This window comes from Monodon monoceros, unplaced genomic scaffold, assembly GCF_005190385.1.
Source record: "Monodon monoceros isolate NGI ecotype Baffin Bay Population unplaced genomic scaffold, NGI_Narwhal_1 Super_Scaffold_11, whole genome shotgun sequence".
Classification (NCBI taxonomy): domain Eukaryota; kingdom Metazoa; phylum Chordata; class Mammalia; order Artiodactyla; family Monodontidae; genus Monodon; species Monodon monoceros.
Window position 1 is genome coordinate 131,370,624 of NW_021703767.1, and position 16,418 is coordinate 131,387,041.

Here is a 16,418-nt window from a genome sequence, read left to right on the forward strand (position 1 = left end):
GCTATACAGTAGGACCCTGTTGTTTATCCATTCTATATATAATAGTTTGTGTCTTCTAACCCCAAACTCCCAGTCCATCCCTCCCCTACCCCCCACCCCCACCTTGGCAACCACAAGCCTTTTCTCTATGTCTGAGAGTCTGTTTCTGTTTTGTAGATAAGTTCATTTGTGTCCTCTTTTAGATCCCACATATAAGTAATATCATATGATATTTGTCTTTTTCTTTCTGACTTACTCACTTAGCATGATAATCTCTAGGTCCATTGCTGCAAATGGCATTATTTCATTCTCCTTATGGCTGAGTAATATTCCATTGTATATATGTACCACATCTTCTTTAGCCATTCCTCTGTCAGTGGACATTTAGGTTGTTTCTATGTCTTGGCTATTGTAAATAGTGCTGCTATGAACATAGAGGTGCATGTAACTTTTTGAATTAAGAGTTTGGTCTGGATATATTCTCTAGCCCCTTCTACCATGTGAGGACATAGCAAGAAGGCACCAGCTATGAACCAGAAAAAGGGTCCTCCCCAGGATGCGACCATGCTGGTGCCTTGATCCTGGACTTCCAGCCACCGGGACTGTGAGAAGTACATTTATGTGTTATTTTGTTACAGCTGCTCAAACAGACTAAGACATCAAACTCACCTCAAACAAGCGCAAGTCAGCAGGAACTCTGTCCCCAACAGAAAGGCAAACTGTATCACCTGGAACCAAGTCTCGTGCAAGTGTATGTTCCAATTTTCCTTCACGCACACTGTAACATGAAACAGAAACAACCACAGAGGAAGAAAGCAAGCCAGGCCACTTATTTGAAGAAATTCCTTCCAGTAGGCTTGCTTGAGGGAAAATATATTGCATTATCACCACTTCTAAGGAGATAAGTCAAATACAGAAACCAAGAAAAGACTTACTCTTGTGCTCTTGATAATTAAGATGCTCAGATGAATTTAAAAAAAAAAACAAACAAAGCACTGGAAAAGCTATCCAGTTGCTCAAATGTAAAATGCGAAAACTGTAGCAACCTTCTCAATCACCAGGGTCTGATTATACATCACTACACCCACAACAGTGCTTGGCACATAGTCACACACAGGAAGTATCTGTTGAATAAATCCATGTCTCAAGAATCTCAAAATTAGAAGTAACAAAAGTTTTAATAGTACAACTTGCTATACTGAATAGGACATGAATTTTTCATGTCAGATTAATGGTTTCTACCTTATGTTTAAACAAATATTGGGCCACAATGTACACTGTAATAGTCACATTTAATTTCTACTTTTAAGAGTAGAAATCCGTATCAGAAACAAGGATCATACCAATGGCATTCTGGTGGCATAAGTTTACTCAGTTCTTCAAGAGATTTTTCTGAACGATATTCCTATTAAAAAAAAAAATTAAGAAAAAATATTTATAAAGAAATGCAAATATGTACATTCTTAAGAACATATACTATGTTAGACTTAACTAAATATTGACCCCAATCATTATTTTAACATTTCTCCGAATTTTATCTTTCTCTTTACTTGCATTTATATTCCTACCCATAAAAGCTTGTCCTTTATGTTAAATATATAGTAACCAATTTTTGATAATTAAGTATTCTCAATTTTTTATATATATATATATATTTTGGGGGGGGGGTGCTGGCACACCACGCAGTATGTGGGATCTTAGTTCCCCAACCAGGGATCGAACCCACGTCCCCTGCATTGCAAGTGCGAGTCTTAACCACTGGGCCACCAGGGAAGTCCCTCAATTTTATATTTCGATATTCAATGTGCAAACCTAAGGTCAAGTTACTTATAAGAAAGTGAAGAAAACTGATTAGTGTGTCCAAAAAGTAGAGTTTTCAGTCATTAAAAGTTAAGATCATTGAGCCTCATAATTAAGATAACTTTACTTTTAGTGTTTAATGACCAAGGAAGTCAAAGACAATTAACTGCAAACAACACTGGTGTTGAGGATTCAAGCCCAAGGCAACTGTAAAGGTTTGTGAAACAAATCTTCTTGGGAAGAACGTAAGTTAAACAAGGAGAGAGATGTGGCTGCCCTACCCTTTCCCATGACTGAATTACCTGGAAGGGGAAATTCTCAGGGGCCCTAACTGTGAGGCTCCAGCCTTCCTCCAACCATACAATCACAGCTGAGAGTCAGAGACATCCTTCACCTCAGTAATGTGGGCTGTCTTGCTTCACACAACATCACTGCTATTTTTGTCTCATGTCTGCACTAAGTACACCAATCTTTTGATCTAAGGTTAAAAAGGGAGAAGAGGGCTTCCCTGGTGGCGCAGTGGTTGAGGGTCCGCCTGCCGATGCAGGGGACACGGGTTCGTGCCCTGGTCCAGGAAGATCCCACATGCCGCGGAGCGGCTGGGCCCGTGAGCCGTGGCCGCTGAGCCTACGCTCCGCAACAGGAGAGGCCACAACAGTGAGAGGCCCGCGTACCTCAAAAAAAAGGGAGAGGAAGGGGCAGGGAGAGTAGTGGGAGTGAAAGTCGGGGGGTGTTTTGAAATGACTGCAGTGCTAGCACTAATCAAAACTGCATACCCATCACAAACGTTTTCAAATAGAAAATGCAAAGCTGTATATGAATAACTTAGAACTAAATCTGTCTTTACTACTTAAGCAAGAGGAACAAATGTGAGAGTAAGGTAAATCTGTAAATATAAAAATCACAAGACACCCAGGGTAATATACAGCATAAGGAACATTACAATAATTCTGTATGGGGACAGACGGTTACTAGGCTTATGGTGATCATTTCATAATGCATGCAAATATCAAATCACTGTATACTGCACCTGAAACAATACTGCATCTCAACTATACTTCAATTTTAAAAAAAAATTACAAAGACACCCCTCCCCCAATCATACCAAGGATATTAAGGAATTTGGAAGTTTTACCCAAAAATTCCATAAAAGGCTAGAAAACACTCATTACTCCTAGATCCTAATAAATGACATAGAAGCTGCCCAATCTTTACCTCCCTCTTCAGACTTCTTAGCCTTTACTCACTACAACTACAAAGATACCTCTATATCAAAATGATCCTTCAACACAAACTTGACAGGCATCTCAAATGAACACCTAAAAGTTAAATTTTAAATTTATTGTAAGGTGGCATCAATATATGACTATACGAAACAATTAGCTATTTTTATGACTGCAAGGGTGTACAATGAGGATGGGAAATTGAGATTAGAAAGGGGGGAAGGCAGATGTAAATAATAAAAAGCATTCTCCTCCTAAAACACAGGTAAAAACACATATAAATAATGAACCTATCAAATGAACCTATCATAAAGATATTTGGCAGATGGTTTCAGCCACTACATTTAAGGTGTGTAACACTATCTCTGTGTAAAAGTCCACACTGAGTACGTTAAAATAGAAATTTTGTGGGATTTTTTCTGAGAGTAGGGGCTATTACCAAGCTACTAATGTCTTCCATACAAAGTGATAATACTGTAAGAATACTTCTGAAGCAAGCCACTCCATACATCTGTAGCATTATTAAAGATGCAAAAGGGTTCCAGTTACTGGTCCAGTGCGGCGTACCACCCACATGACCAAATGAATAGGTGTGTCCAATGAGGCTCAGCCTGGAATAACCTCTACTAAACTAACCCGCCACCTGCCCTAAGGCAACTTTTATCTGTTCTAAGCAAAAGTATTCCCTAGATACAGGATCCCTGATGGTGTACTAATGCAACTCACAAACTTGCTGCAGATAACCTGATTAAAACCGGCTTTTCTACACTGGGTGACTATAAAACAAATTACTAAATTAGAGGTTACCACAGGAAAACTGGATGATGACAGGAAATACCCAAGGAATAAATCATAGATGTGGAAATAACCACAGCCACTTAAAATATAGTCTTAAGATTCAAATTAACATGAATTTCAAATGCCATATTAATTTTTCCCTAAACTAGAATAATTCTTCTAGTCTTATTAACCATGCTTTAAAACTTTTAGCTAATCAAATGACACCTGCCAACACTGTTCTAAAACCTAAAGAAGTTATCAGATATTTAAATAAACATAAAACTAAGCCCATGTTTTTATTTATATCTATACTGGTCAACAGAAATCCAGACATTATCTTCACATTATTCACATTAATTTTTTAAAGGGGGTTCCTTTTCATATATCTTCTTTACTGTTTCAATGTCTATGCTGAACAGGGAGTTCAATCCAGATCAGAACATCCCTTCCATTGAGGAATGAGCAATTTGAACTCTGGCCCAATTTTTTAACTGGAAAAAATTTAAAAGCCTACTCCTGGATTTTATTTCTATTACTGTACTTTTTGCTTCCATCTGCTTCAGTTATCTTTAACATCATCAAATAAAAAACTAGATTTCTTCATGCCACTGCCTAAACCAAAGCAGTCAAGTTGGTTCCACAAACTTCCTTGCAGAATTATTGTTTTTGAAATTATTTCAAAAACAAAGAATAAATTGTTCTGACCAACATACCCATTAACTATACATTTTAACTAACATAAGCCACCTTGATTTTTTTAAGCAATTAACTAAAATACCATTTTTATGTCATCAAAATAGGCTACTTACTCACCTGAACAAAGGCGACCGTAACGACGATAAGTATTGCCTAAACAAAACAAACAACCTTTTTAAATAAGACATTGTAATAACTGTTAATCATATCTTATTTTTCTGACTCTATCTGCAGCCCCAAGACACCAGACACTAAGCACAAAACAGCCAGGGAAGGAATCACAACTCCGCCTTGAGGCCTGTGGGGAAAATCGGATAGGTGACAGGGACCTGCCTCCCCAGGAAGGTTTCTCAAACTCTTTGATCTCAGAATCCCTTTATGCTCTTACAAACGGAGGACCAGCTTTTGTTTATGTGACTTCCAGCTATTGAGATTTACCATATTAAATACGTTTTCGATCACTCAGTTTTAATTTCTACTTATTATCTAAAAAAAAGTAAGCCCATTACACGTTAACATACAACATTTTTTATGAAAAATATTCCCCCAAAACAATTGTGGGAAAAGTGGCAGTGTTTTCAATTTTTCTATCTTTAATGTCTGCTTTAATACAAAGCCAGATTCTCGTATCTGCTTCTGCATTCAATCTATTGATATGCTGATTAGGCTGAAGTATATGAACAAAATTCAGCCTCATTCAGATATTGCTGAAAAAAGGGAGGAGTATTTTAAAAGCCTTTTCAGATGATTGTGGATATTATTCTTAGCTACACCAAAATTAGACAACTGTTACTTTAAAAGTAATTTGCAATATAGAACCTAAAACTATATCAATGAACTTTTCATAATCTATTATATTAAAATCTACTGATCTCTTTTGCATGTTTCATGGCTCTTTTGTCACCGAACATTTTGTATCATCATGCACTGGTCATTTAGAAAAGACTAATTCACTTGGTTATTCAAATCTTTCAAGTGTTGACACATTTCATAATAGTTAAAAAAAAAATCACATCCACTAAAATCACTACTGATCTTATTAGAATAAGGTCTTAAATACTGGGAAGCTGTCCAGCATAAAATAATGCATAAAATTTTTGCAAAATTCTAATTATCACTGAAAGCTTGAATTTTACCATTGGCAACAAATTCTGTCAGTTGTTTTTCTTGTAGTGATAGGCTCATGCCACTCACTTTCAAAAAAAGTATGCCAGTTATCCAAGTCTTAATAACCATAGTTTGTCTATCAGTCATTCTTTCGAGTAAAAGGCTAGTTCAGCTCAGCACACAGCCTTTCCTTGAAACAACCATGCATACTTCAATGCGTACTTCCCATTTCATCACACAGAACATTAAAAAGGTATATATTTAAGGATCAAGACTTAATAAAATTAATTTTTACTGTTTTATCAAAAATACTGCTAAGAGAAACAGTGAAAGAAAACAATGACTACTAGACAGTTTGTTGCCATTATTTTGATTCAAGCCGAAGCTCTAACAGTTTTACCCGCCATCACTTTTGCGCCACTGATGCAAATGTCTATAGCAAAAAGACAATGTTTTTAGTTTTATGAAAGTAGTTTTGACCTCATATGCTCCCTTAAAAGAATCTCAGAGACTCCTGGGAGTCCACAAGCAAGAGCTGGTGAATCACAGCTCTACGTTCATTTCTACTGTGTTCTTAAGCCTAACACACTTGCTTTAATCAACGCTTATACTTACTATAAATTTTTATACTACAATGAAACAGAAGGGCAAGAAAAAAAAAAAAAAGATGAAAGCCAGAATAACCTAACTGGAAAGAATAAAATACAGAGTACACTGTTAAATAATACTTTTAATTTTTTAAATATCAGGCTTCAGTTCACGATTACTCAAACGTATTCTCAATTGGAAAGTAAAATATTTAACTGGAAAACTATTATAAAATATTTCATATCTGTGAAATTATCGGATTGTTAAATAATTCTAGGGTGCCAATCACAGACCCTTGAACATTACATGAGATCACTGCAACTAAAACCAGAATTTGGATTTTAACAAAAAAACCTGAAGAAGCATTAAGGCATGTCTCAATTCATTTTCTAAAATAAAAGCCAATCCTAATTTATATGATTAACAATTTTTAAAAAGATATATTTTTTCTTACCACAGTGATACTGACAGCATCATCAAACTGATGCATTAAAACACTGATGACTGCAGAAGCCAGAAGCAGCATAATAAGGGGATTTTTAAACTGAAAGTGAAAAAAAAACAGCAATTCAACAGTTTTGTATGAAACAGTTGTGTACCAGCACAGCAAAAGCCTAAAAAAAACAACTATCAGGGCATTATTACTTAAAACTAAGAATTTACCAATTCCTTATAGTACACATGTATTTTTAGTATACTATAAGCTGTTCTGAATTTCTACCCGGGCTAGAATAAATGGAAAATAACTTTTAAGCTAAAGGTTTACATTAAGCACTGGGTAGAACACCTAAATTATAAATTCCAAACATTCCTCAGCATTCCTATACTATAAGTAAGTGGGTGTAGATTACAATTCTGTGGTTGACCCACCCACCACAGGAATAACCACCCCCCACTAGGGGAGGGGCGGGGCAGCTAAGAGCAGACAGTAAGATCCTCACCACAGAAGAAGCTGAAGATTTCCCCAACACTGGTTTTCCTGACATCTAGCTAGCAGAGACAAAAGTATCTAAAGAAACAAACCACAGCACCAACTCAATCAGGCAGCTCTTAAATGACCAAGCACCAGAGCCACCCCAAATTCTTCCAGTTGGACATCCTAGTTAAACATCAGAGCTCTGCTGCCAGAATGCCTTCCTCTGATGAAACGGTGCCAGTCGCCGTCAAAGTTGCAAAGTAACTTTGCAAAGAATCCAGCCCAGCAGAGAGCCTCAGCCCCTGGATATCATAACTGTGAAGTTAGACGCCACCACCTTCCACTCCCTTTATGGCTCCATTCCTTGGCACAGCGGTTGCAACCCTGCTTCACATCAGAATCACGTGAAGAGTTTCCAACAAATGCCCAGGTTCACACCAGAGCAATCAAATCAGAATCTCCGGGCACAGGGCCCAGGCTTCAGCATTTTAAAAGCACTCCCCAAGTGATTCTAATGCACAGAGGATTGAAAATCACTACTCCAGCAAAATAAAAGTACAACTGCAATGTGGTTCAGGGTTGACAAACTACACACGAACTGAGCCAGAGTACCTGGGTTTGAATCCAGCTCCAATTTTGTGTGACCTTAATTTTTTAAGCCCTGGGGGTGCTTCCCTACCTTGTACTAAAAACTGTGGTAAGCATTAACCAAGAATGTATATTAAATCACTGTGTAAACTACAAACCCCTCAAACATTAGCTGCTATCACCACACTTTGAGAGCAAGGCCCATGATCATTTTATTTCACCCTAAAACAGCTGTGCCGTGGTACTAAGGAAACCACCTAATAGATGGCAGGCTCCAAATGTTTGCAGAACAACAAATTCAGTGTTCTCTGTAGAGGAGTGGGGAGTGGTCCAGGGCTTTACGATTAACAACTGATATTTACTGTTAATTACTGCTTGCGCTTAACTACATTACAGGCACTATTTCATTTCATTCTCACAGCAATCTCATGATGCAGGTACTCTAGCTTTGAAACAGGATCAAGAAAGCAAAACATTAAAAATCATACTGCCTAGTGATAAGTCAAATCACTGTAATTTATAAATCCAGAGTAAACTTCTGAAGTTTTAGGTAATGTGGAAATGTGGTAAATGTGAGAATACAGATATACATATAAAAAATATTCCAATAAAAACAAGACAGATACAAGGTTCTTCTCTAAAAATTCAGCTTTTCTACTTTAGACAAATTCATTTAAATAAGTTAAAAATGATAAATTTTGGTTCATTAACAGGCAAGGCTCTTTAGCAAAGTTAAACGAAGATATTTTTAAAAAAGAACCTGCAGCTTAGAAGGCATTAGAAAGTTTCTTCACTAAAAAGAATTTATTTGGGGCTTCCCTGGTGGCGCAGTGGTTTAGAGAGTCCGCCTGCCGATGCAGGGGACACGGGTTCGTGCCCCGGTCCGGGAAGATCCCACATGCCGCGGAGTGGCTGGGCCCGTGAGCCATGGCCGCCGCGGAGTGGCTGGGCCCGTGAGCCATGGCCGCTGAGCCTGTGCTCCGCAACGGGAAGAGGCCACAACAGTGATAGGCCCGCGTACCGCCCCCCCCAAAAAAAAAAAGAATTTATTTGTTTGGCAAACTAATCTTACTACTTGAAAACTGGCCATAGGAGTTTTTTTTTTTTTTTTTTGGTACGCAGGCCTCTCACTGTTGTGGCCTCTTCCCGTTGCGGAGCACAGGCTCCGGATGCACAAGCTCAGCGGCCATGGCTCACGGGCCCAGCCACTCCGCGGCATGTGGGATCTTCCCGGACCGGGGCACGAACCCGTGTCCCCTGCATCGGCAGGCGGACTCTAAACCACTGCGCCACCAGGGAAGCCCCATAGGAGTTTTTTCGCTTTTCACTAATACACTTGTCATAAAGATAAGAAAAATCCTACAGTAAATCTTTCTGAAAAGATTAGGACATTAATAAAATATAATTAAAAATAGCTATAATCTACTGATAGCTTACTATCTCCTAAGATTATTATCCCCATTTTATAGATAAGGCTCAGAGGATAATAAACAGCACAGAGCTAGTAAGAAATAAAGGTGGAACTTGTACCCAGGCAGTCAAATGACCTAACTTTTACTAATTTTCTAAGCTAGCCATATTACTTTTAAAAAAATTAGCATTTCTATAATAAAAAATATTTAAGTTAAGACACCTGCAAAGGAAACTAATGTTAATAGTATCACCTCCATGTAATATGTCCTTAAAGATCTGTACACTAAAATCATAGAAATTCCAATGTAACAATAAACTCTAACAAATGAAAAAATTTAGGTAAAAAACATTTAAAAAAATTATTTCCTTTCTCCATAAATAACTTCACAAAAGTAAACAACTACATTTACAAAAATACATGTAAGTTACACAGCAGGAGAAAATAAAAATATCTCACCTGAGAAATATACTTCTTCCATAGTGGCTCATCTTCACTGATATCAAACTCATTCCAGCCATGGAAAGCTCTCCGATGACTTACTTCACATTTGTTTAGACCATTCTGAAGATCAGCCTATGAGATTTTACCCATAAAAGTCATTGAGAATATTAGCAGAGAAAAAAAAAGAAAACACAAAAAAAGTACATACGTATGATCACACTTACAGGAACTTCTATGACAGTCAAAACCAATCTATGGGAACAGAAAGCATATCAGTGGTTGCCTGGGGCCAGAGCAGTGGGAGGGATTAGCTGCAAAAAACATGTGGAAGCCTTTCGGAGTGATGAAAATTTTCTACATCTTAATTGTGGTGGTGGTTACATCTGTCAAAATGCAAACTGTACATTTAATATGAGTACACTGTATTTTATATAAATTATACCTCAGTAAAAAATTTTTAATGTAAGCAACAAGATAGAGTTTAACAAACAAAAAAATTATGATTCTCTTTGGAGAAAGAGAAATAACACAAACCAGTCAGGATGTACAGAAAACAAAATACCAGTACATTTTAACTAGTTTTCTTCATTTTCACTGTTGTCTTGTTGTTTTCTAAAATTAGTTTCTCCAAAAGATCATGCATCTTTCTTGTTCTCTGAGCCTATCAAAATTCTGAGATTGGTGTTACCTTTTGCTCTTGGACTGTATATTTATTCCAAGCAGAAAATCTGTGGTTCCTAAATTACTCAAAATAATGAAGTTAACATTAACTGGTTCTTGGGACATTTTATGCCCTATGAACACCACCTACATTCTTCAGTCACTGCCTCTCGTGATTTATTATTTTAACTATCATTAAAGAATAAATTATTTGCATCTCTAAAATAATTAAGTTTCTCTGGCCAAAAGCTTTATAATAGAGTTCACTAATAGTCTTGTGACACAAATATATTTAGAGTAAGTGGTTTTAAAACAGAGTATAAATACAACTCGCCTCCCAAAAAAAACCTCAACAAAAGGATAACCGATGTTTTTAATGCCATTGTTAAAATATGTAAATTCTGAAGGAAGAATTTTAAATATTCTTTTCCTCATGTTTCATTAGATTGTGATTTTTAAAACTAGGAAGAGATTAAATTACATAAGCAAAGTTTATTTGCAGTTCTGAACTTGCACTTAGCTTTTACATTAGAAAACACATAAAAAAAAGATAAACTCCTAACTCTACTTATGTTAATAATTAAATTATTTTCCTAATCCAACTAATCCTCACAAAGCACAAATAGTCCCTAGCAATACTAATGATCTAGAGTTGCACTGTCCAATCAGGTAACCACTAGCCTCATGCACCTATTTAAATTTCAATGAATAAAAACTAAATTAAATTAATTTCAGTTCCTCCCCTAAACTATCTGTACTTTAAATCCTCAACTGTCATGTTTAACTAGTGGCTACTGCACTGGACAGTGCAGAACAGAATATTTCTGTCATCACAGAAAATTCTACCAGATAGCACTTATCTATAGAGTCTAAGCGACTCATTCTACTATCCACTCCCTTCCTCCCCACCAAGCACTTACTTGGAGAATGCTTGCAACTTCACTGACTGGTAATTCACTTGCTTTTTTTGATGTCAATACAGGAATCATTGTCTCATTTTCAGCATTAGGAATTTTTTGAAAACGTGCAACCTAGGAAATAAAACCAAAGGAAAAATATTTGAATATACTAAACAATTCTAATGCAGTCTAGAATAAATGAAAATTCAAACGTTCCCAGAAACCTTTTTTCACAGTTAGAAAACAAATATTTTCAGACTAATAATGAGTATCCAGTCCTATTAAGATAATTTTATACTATGTGCTATTCCAGAAAGCACATTTCAAAAATTAAGTCACCAGTGCTAGCTAGAACACAAAATAATTTTCACATTAAAAAAAGATGCTATTTCTACACCAGTGTAATGAGTAAAAAGTAAAACAGATGTCCTGTCTAGCAGATCCCAATGATTACATGGAGTCATAATCCTCTAAACTCATTATGTTTAACACGAGGGACAAGGAACAGCTAAGCTTGCTCCATTTTAACTACTCCTGTTGACCAGCTCATTTCTTAACTATCCAGAAAGGACACCAGGCTACTCTACCGAAGCACCATGACAGAACATCAGAATTACAAACCCATTCTCAAACGAGGGGAAACAGAAAGCAGAGAAACCAGACAAGCAGAGGACACACAGGTGAGTGAAGGGGTTGTGAACAAGCAGAGTGAGTCACAGAGATGATAGTAACCATGGCACCTACTTGATGCAGCTTCATAAGCAAATGTCTACAGAAAAGTGTTTAACACATTTCTAGAAATAAATCCCCAATCCAGACTTGAATCTTTATAGACAAAAAGTTTTGAAAAAGTATGAGAAAGGGAGAAAAAGCTCCACGCTGAAACTTTAGAGAAGAAAACATTTCAGCTGCCACACATGCACTGATTTAAAAAATACTGAAAGTGAAGTGATCATTTTATTGCCAAGATACAAATCTTTAAGCTTTCAGGTGAAATGTTTTCAACCTTGGATAATCAACATATTTAGGACAAAATATTTCCCTAAAAATTGTTTTTGAGGCAGCACTTCTTTAAGACAACAAATAAGGTCAAAAAAATAATAATTTAAGTTTCTATCATTATTAAAGTATTATTATAGACACCTGTATCCATTTAAAAAAAAAAAACTTTGTACTTACTCCAAAAAAAACAGTAAATAGCTATGGAAAAAAAAAAAAGTGTTTCCCAATGCATCCAAGTTCTGGAACAATCATATACACATTTTCTAATCTCATCTATTACAAAGGCATTGTTAAATATTTAAGTATTTCAAAGAAAAGAGCATAAAGTATTTTTCTTCTAATGAGAAGATACTAGTGACCAAAAATTCTGAGGAAATTGGAAACAGATTACCTTTCTTGACATGGTTATTTTATCTTCTGAAATCATTAAGAAGGATCAAATATGTTTACACTGCCTGCAGTGACAATGAGATTAAGAAAATCTTTTATTTCTAAGATTCACGTACATTAATTTCTTCATATATAATATGAGGATAGTGCCTAAAGTTGTTTGAGGATTACATCCATTAATACATAATTTGACCCACTAGTAATAAACACTGAAATAGCTATTTTCTCCCAAAACTATTTAATATTTATATGCACGTACTCAATAATATAATGAGCTCAATAAATTATTAAGGCTAGTAATTCTTCTATTAAACATACTTCTATTAAACATATCATTAATATATTGGAAACTGCCACCTCCGGTTCAAGAGCCTTACTCATAAAAGTCTTTTTTTAAAAGTTACCCTTTAGTAGTTGGTATATAAATAGGGTCTATGTTGGAACACACTTTACATAAAATCCCTCAGGAGCATTACATGGGCCCAAAAGAGCTCAAAAATCTCAACAGAAGGAAGTGAGACTATATTTCATTTAATAAAGGATAAGATAACTCTCTACATATATGAAGGGCAAGAGGGCAACCCCAAATCCAAAGGGTGAGTTTACAGCAGACCAACTTCAGGACTTAGAATGAAGAGTGCCAGATGCTGTGGGTGGTGGCAGAGGCTGGATGGCCAGCCACGATAAGGACCAGTTTCCACAACAGAGGGAGGCCACAGCCCAGTAAATTCTTGGCCAAAAGCAGTGATGTTAACTGTATTTACGCTTACTAGCCTCTATATCAACTTAAAATTATGAAATCATTAAATTTTAATCCTATTTTCTTTTTAAGCAAATGTTACAGAGATTTACCAACTCAGATGGGTCGTTAGTTACATAAATCATAAGAATATTTTAATTTGTTCATTCATTTACTCTTTTAACAAACACCTGCCATTTATTGAGAATCTGACTCTGTGCTAGGCCCTTAGAATTTAACAGAGAGCAAAATAAGGAGTGCAACTGGAGGGAAACAGAAGACAGGTATTAACAAAGAATAGCAAAAATGAATGGAAACTGATAATGATCACTACTATGAAGGAGTCCACGGCTAAGGGCGCTTGCAATCAGAGACTACAATCAGGACAGGAGAGGTCTGATGAGGAAGTGATGCTTATGGAAGTGAGAGGCAAGAAGCTGCCTGAGGGAGGGGATGGAAGAACAGAAGGAACTGAACGTGTGAGGAAGGGGGAGCACGGCGAGTGAAGTACTAAAGATGGCCAACATTCATCCACTCACTCACTCAGTCCTTTGACACATAATCGATGCTTATTATTCTTGAAAAGTGACCAAACAGGTAAGAACTCTATCCTCATGGAGCTACATACCAATAGGAAGCAAAAGACCATAAATAATACATGATAAATGTTCTAGAAAACAATTAAGAAAAGAAGAATAAGCAAAGGAGGAGTTACTTCATTTTATATGGTGAGGGCTGGTGGACACCACAAGGAAGACCTCTCCAGTAAGGTGACATTTGGGCAGAGACCTGAAAGAAGCAAGGGAACCAGCTATTAGACATCTAGGTAGAAATGTCCAGGAGGAAGGTGGGTACATGTGCACCTAGGAGAGGTCCAGGCTGAAGCAAGCACATGTCGTCATGAGCATATAAATGGTATTAAATCTGAGGATAAACATACACACCAGCACAGAAGAAAGGGAAGAGGTCTGCAGGCTGACCCTAGGGCATCCTCCCAACAGACAGAAATCCAAGATGAGCAGTGACCAAGAGAAAAGACCAAGAAGGAGCAACCAGTGAGGTAAAAGGAGAACCAAGACAGAAGCAAGTATTTCAAGGACAGTGTAATGGGCTGGGCCAAATGTTACTGAAAAATTAAGATAAGAACTGAGAACTGACCACAGGACTTGGTGACAAGGAGATAAATAAATCAGTTCAGTGTAGTATAGTGGGACCCAAAAATCAGGAGTGGGTTCAGCAGAAACAGCAGGAGAGAAGTTAAGAGACAGCCAAGTATAAGTAATTCCCATTGTGATGCAAAAGAGGAGCAGGGAAATGGGATCATAGACAGAATGAAATGTAGGGTCAAGAGTTGGGTTTTTTTTTTTAAGATAGAAGAAATAACATCATGTTTGTATGTTGATTAGAATGATAACTAACAACACAGAAGAGAGACAGGACAACTGATAAAGCGATGTTCTGGACTAAATGAGAGGGGTGGAATCTGGCCAATTTTGAATAGGGCTGGCCTTAGATAACAGTTCATTCAGTTACAGATGGGAAGGCAGAGTAACACAAGTATGCAGGCACGTTGGTCGCTATGGTGGGGGGAGCATATTGAAACACTCCTCTGAGAAGTATCTGGATTGAAGAAATCAAGACAACATACAAAGCAAAAACAGGCTAAAGAAGTGGGTGGGGATCCTACAGGGTCCTATGGGCCATACTGTAGAATTTCTATATTGATCTTAAGAGCAAAAGGAAGGCCCTGAACTGTGGTATGAAAAATAATAATAATAAATAAAGGCCACAAGTTGGAAAATAAAAGGAGTGGAGAGTAAAAGTGGTGAGAATATGACCAGTCTGGAACCTATTACATAAGTCTAAACAACAGCCTAATGTAGCTTGGACAGGGTGATGAGGTGCAGAAATAGTAGAAGTAGAGGTAAAAATGACAGGACATGATGATGAACTAGATTTCTAGCTTGTCTTATATGCTAAATAGTAACACTATTCACCCTGGTAAAGAATACTTGGAGACTCTTTTCAACGAATGGTGCTGGGACAACTGGATAACCACACAAAAAAGATTAAAGCTATACCCCTCCCTCACACCATATAATTTATATATATTAATTCAAAATGGATCAAAGACCTAAATGTAAGAGCTGAAACTATAAAACTCTTAGAAGACATGGGCTTAAATCTTTTTGACCATGGCATCCTAGACATAATGCCAAAAGTACAGGAAACAAAAGAAAAAGATTGCACATCATCAAAATTTTTAAATTTTGTGCTGCAAAGGACACCATGAAGAAAGTTAAAAAGATAACCCACGGAATGGGAAAAAAATATCTGCAAGTCATTTATCTGATAAGGGGCTTATATCTACAATATATAAACTCCTACAATTCAACAATAAAAGAAAAAAGGACCAATAACCCAATTAAAAATGAGTAAAATATTTCAACATATATTCCTACAAAGAAGATATACAAATGAGCAATAAGCACAAGAGAAGCTCCTCAACATCATTAGTCATGAGGCAAACACATATTAAAACCATAATCAGATAATACCTCACACCCACTAGGATAGCTAAACTTAAAAAGACTGCCAATAAGACGTGTTGGAGAGAATGCAGAGAAACTGGAACGCTCATATGCTGTTGGTGAACTGTTAAAAGGTGCAACCACTATGGAAAACTTTGGCAGCTATTACGTATTATTGTGCTATTATGCAAACATTTCAGCTTAAAAACAATCTTTGAGTGATTTAGTAATGCTTCAATTTTGAGACTTATAAAATACAAGTAAGTTCACAGAAGTTGAAGGTAACCATCTTAACCACCTGAAATAAACCATTTTAAGAGATGATATGTCTTCCATGTGTTATTTAGAAGTTCACTGTCTACAGATTCAGGTTTCAGGGAAAACTTCCCTGAGCTAAGCCATGAAGAACGGACAGCAGAGAACAGCTAACATATGCCAAGGAAGTATTCCAAACAAGAGATGAACACTACTAAAAGTCACAGCAATAGAAATTTAATTTGTATGTAAGTAAGCCAATCTGGCTAAAATGAAAGAACTGTTTTATTATGTACCTCTACCTCTACTAAATGAGTCAGATCTACCCAGACAGTAAGACAAGCTATAAGTCTTTAATTGGATGCATTTAAAAACTGCAGAAACTTTCAGATCTTTAGGATGTTATAATT

General features: G+C 36.6%; 1 protein-coding gene across 4 annotated transcripts in view; it reads right to left on the minus strand.

Moving 5' to 3' along the window:
• The window catches only part of ATP2C1 (ATPase secretory pathway Ca2+ transporting 1), a 101,589-nt gene that overhangs the window by 52,418 nt on the left and 32,753 nt on the right, over positions 1-16,418 (minus strand). For 3 of the 4 annotated variants that reach the window (XM_029214066.1, XM_029214065.1, XM_029214067.1), the window contains 6 exons: positions 11,113-11,223; positions 9,548-9,664; positions 6,628-6,717; positions 4,596-4,631; positions 1,323-1,384; positions 649-757 (listed from right to left, as the gene is read on the minus strand). In XM_029214066.1, coding sequence (XP_029069899.1) covers positions 649-757; positions 1,323-1,384; positions 4,596-4,631; positions 6,628-6,717; positions 9,548-9,664; positions 11,113-11,223 — 525 coding nt within the window. Of the gene's footprint in view, positions 1-648; positions 758-1,322; positions 1,385-4,595; positions 4,632-6,627; positions 6,718-9,547; positions 9,665-11,112; positions 11,224-13,937; positions 14,012-16,418 lie in introns of all 4 variants that reach the window. The other variant, XM_029214068.1, reaches the window with a different exon arrangement.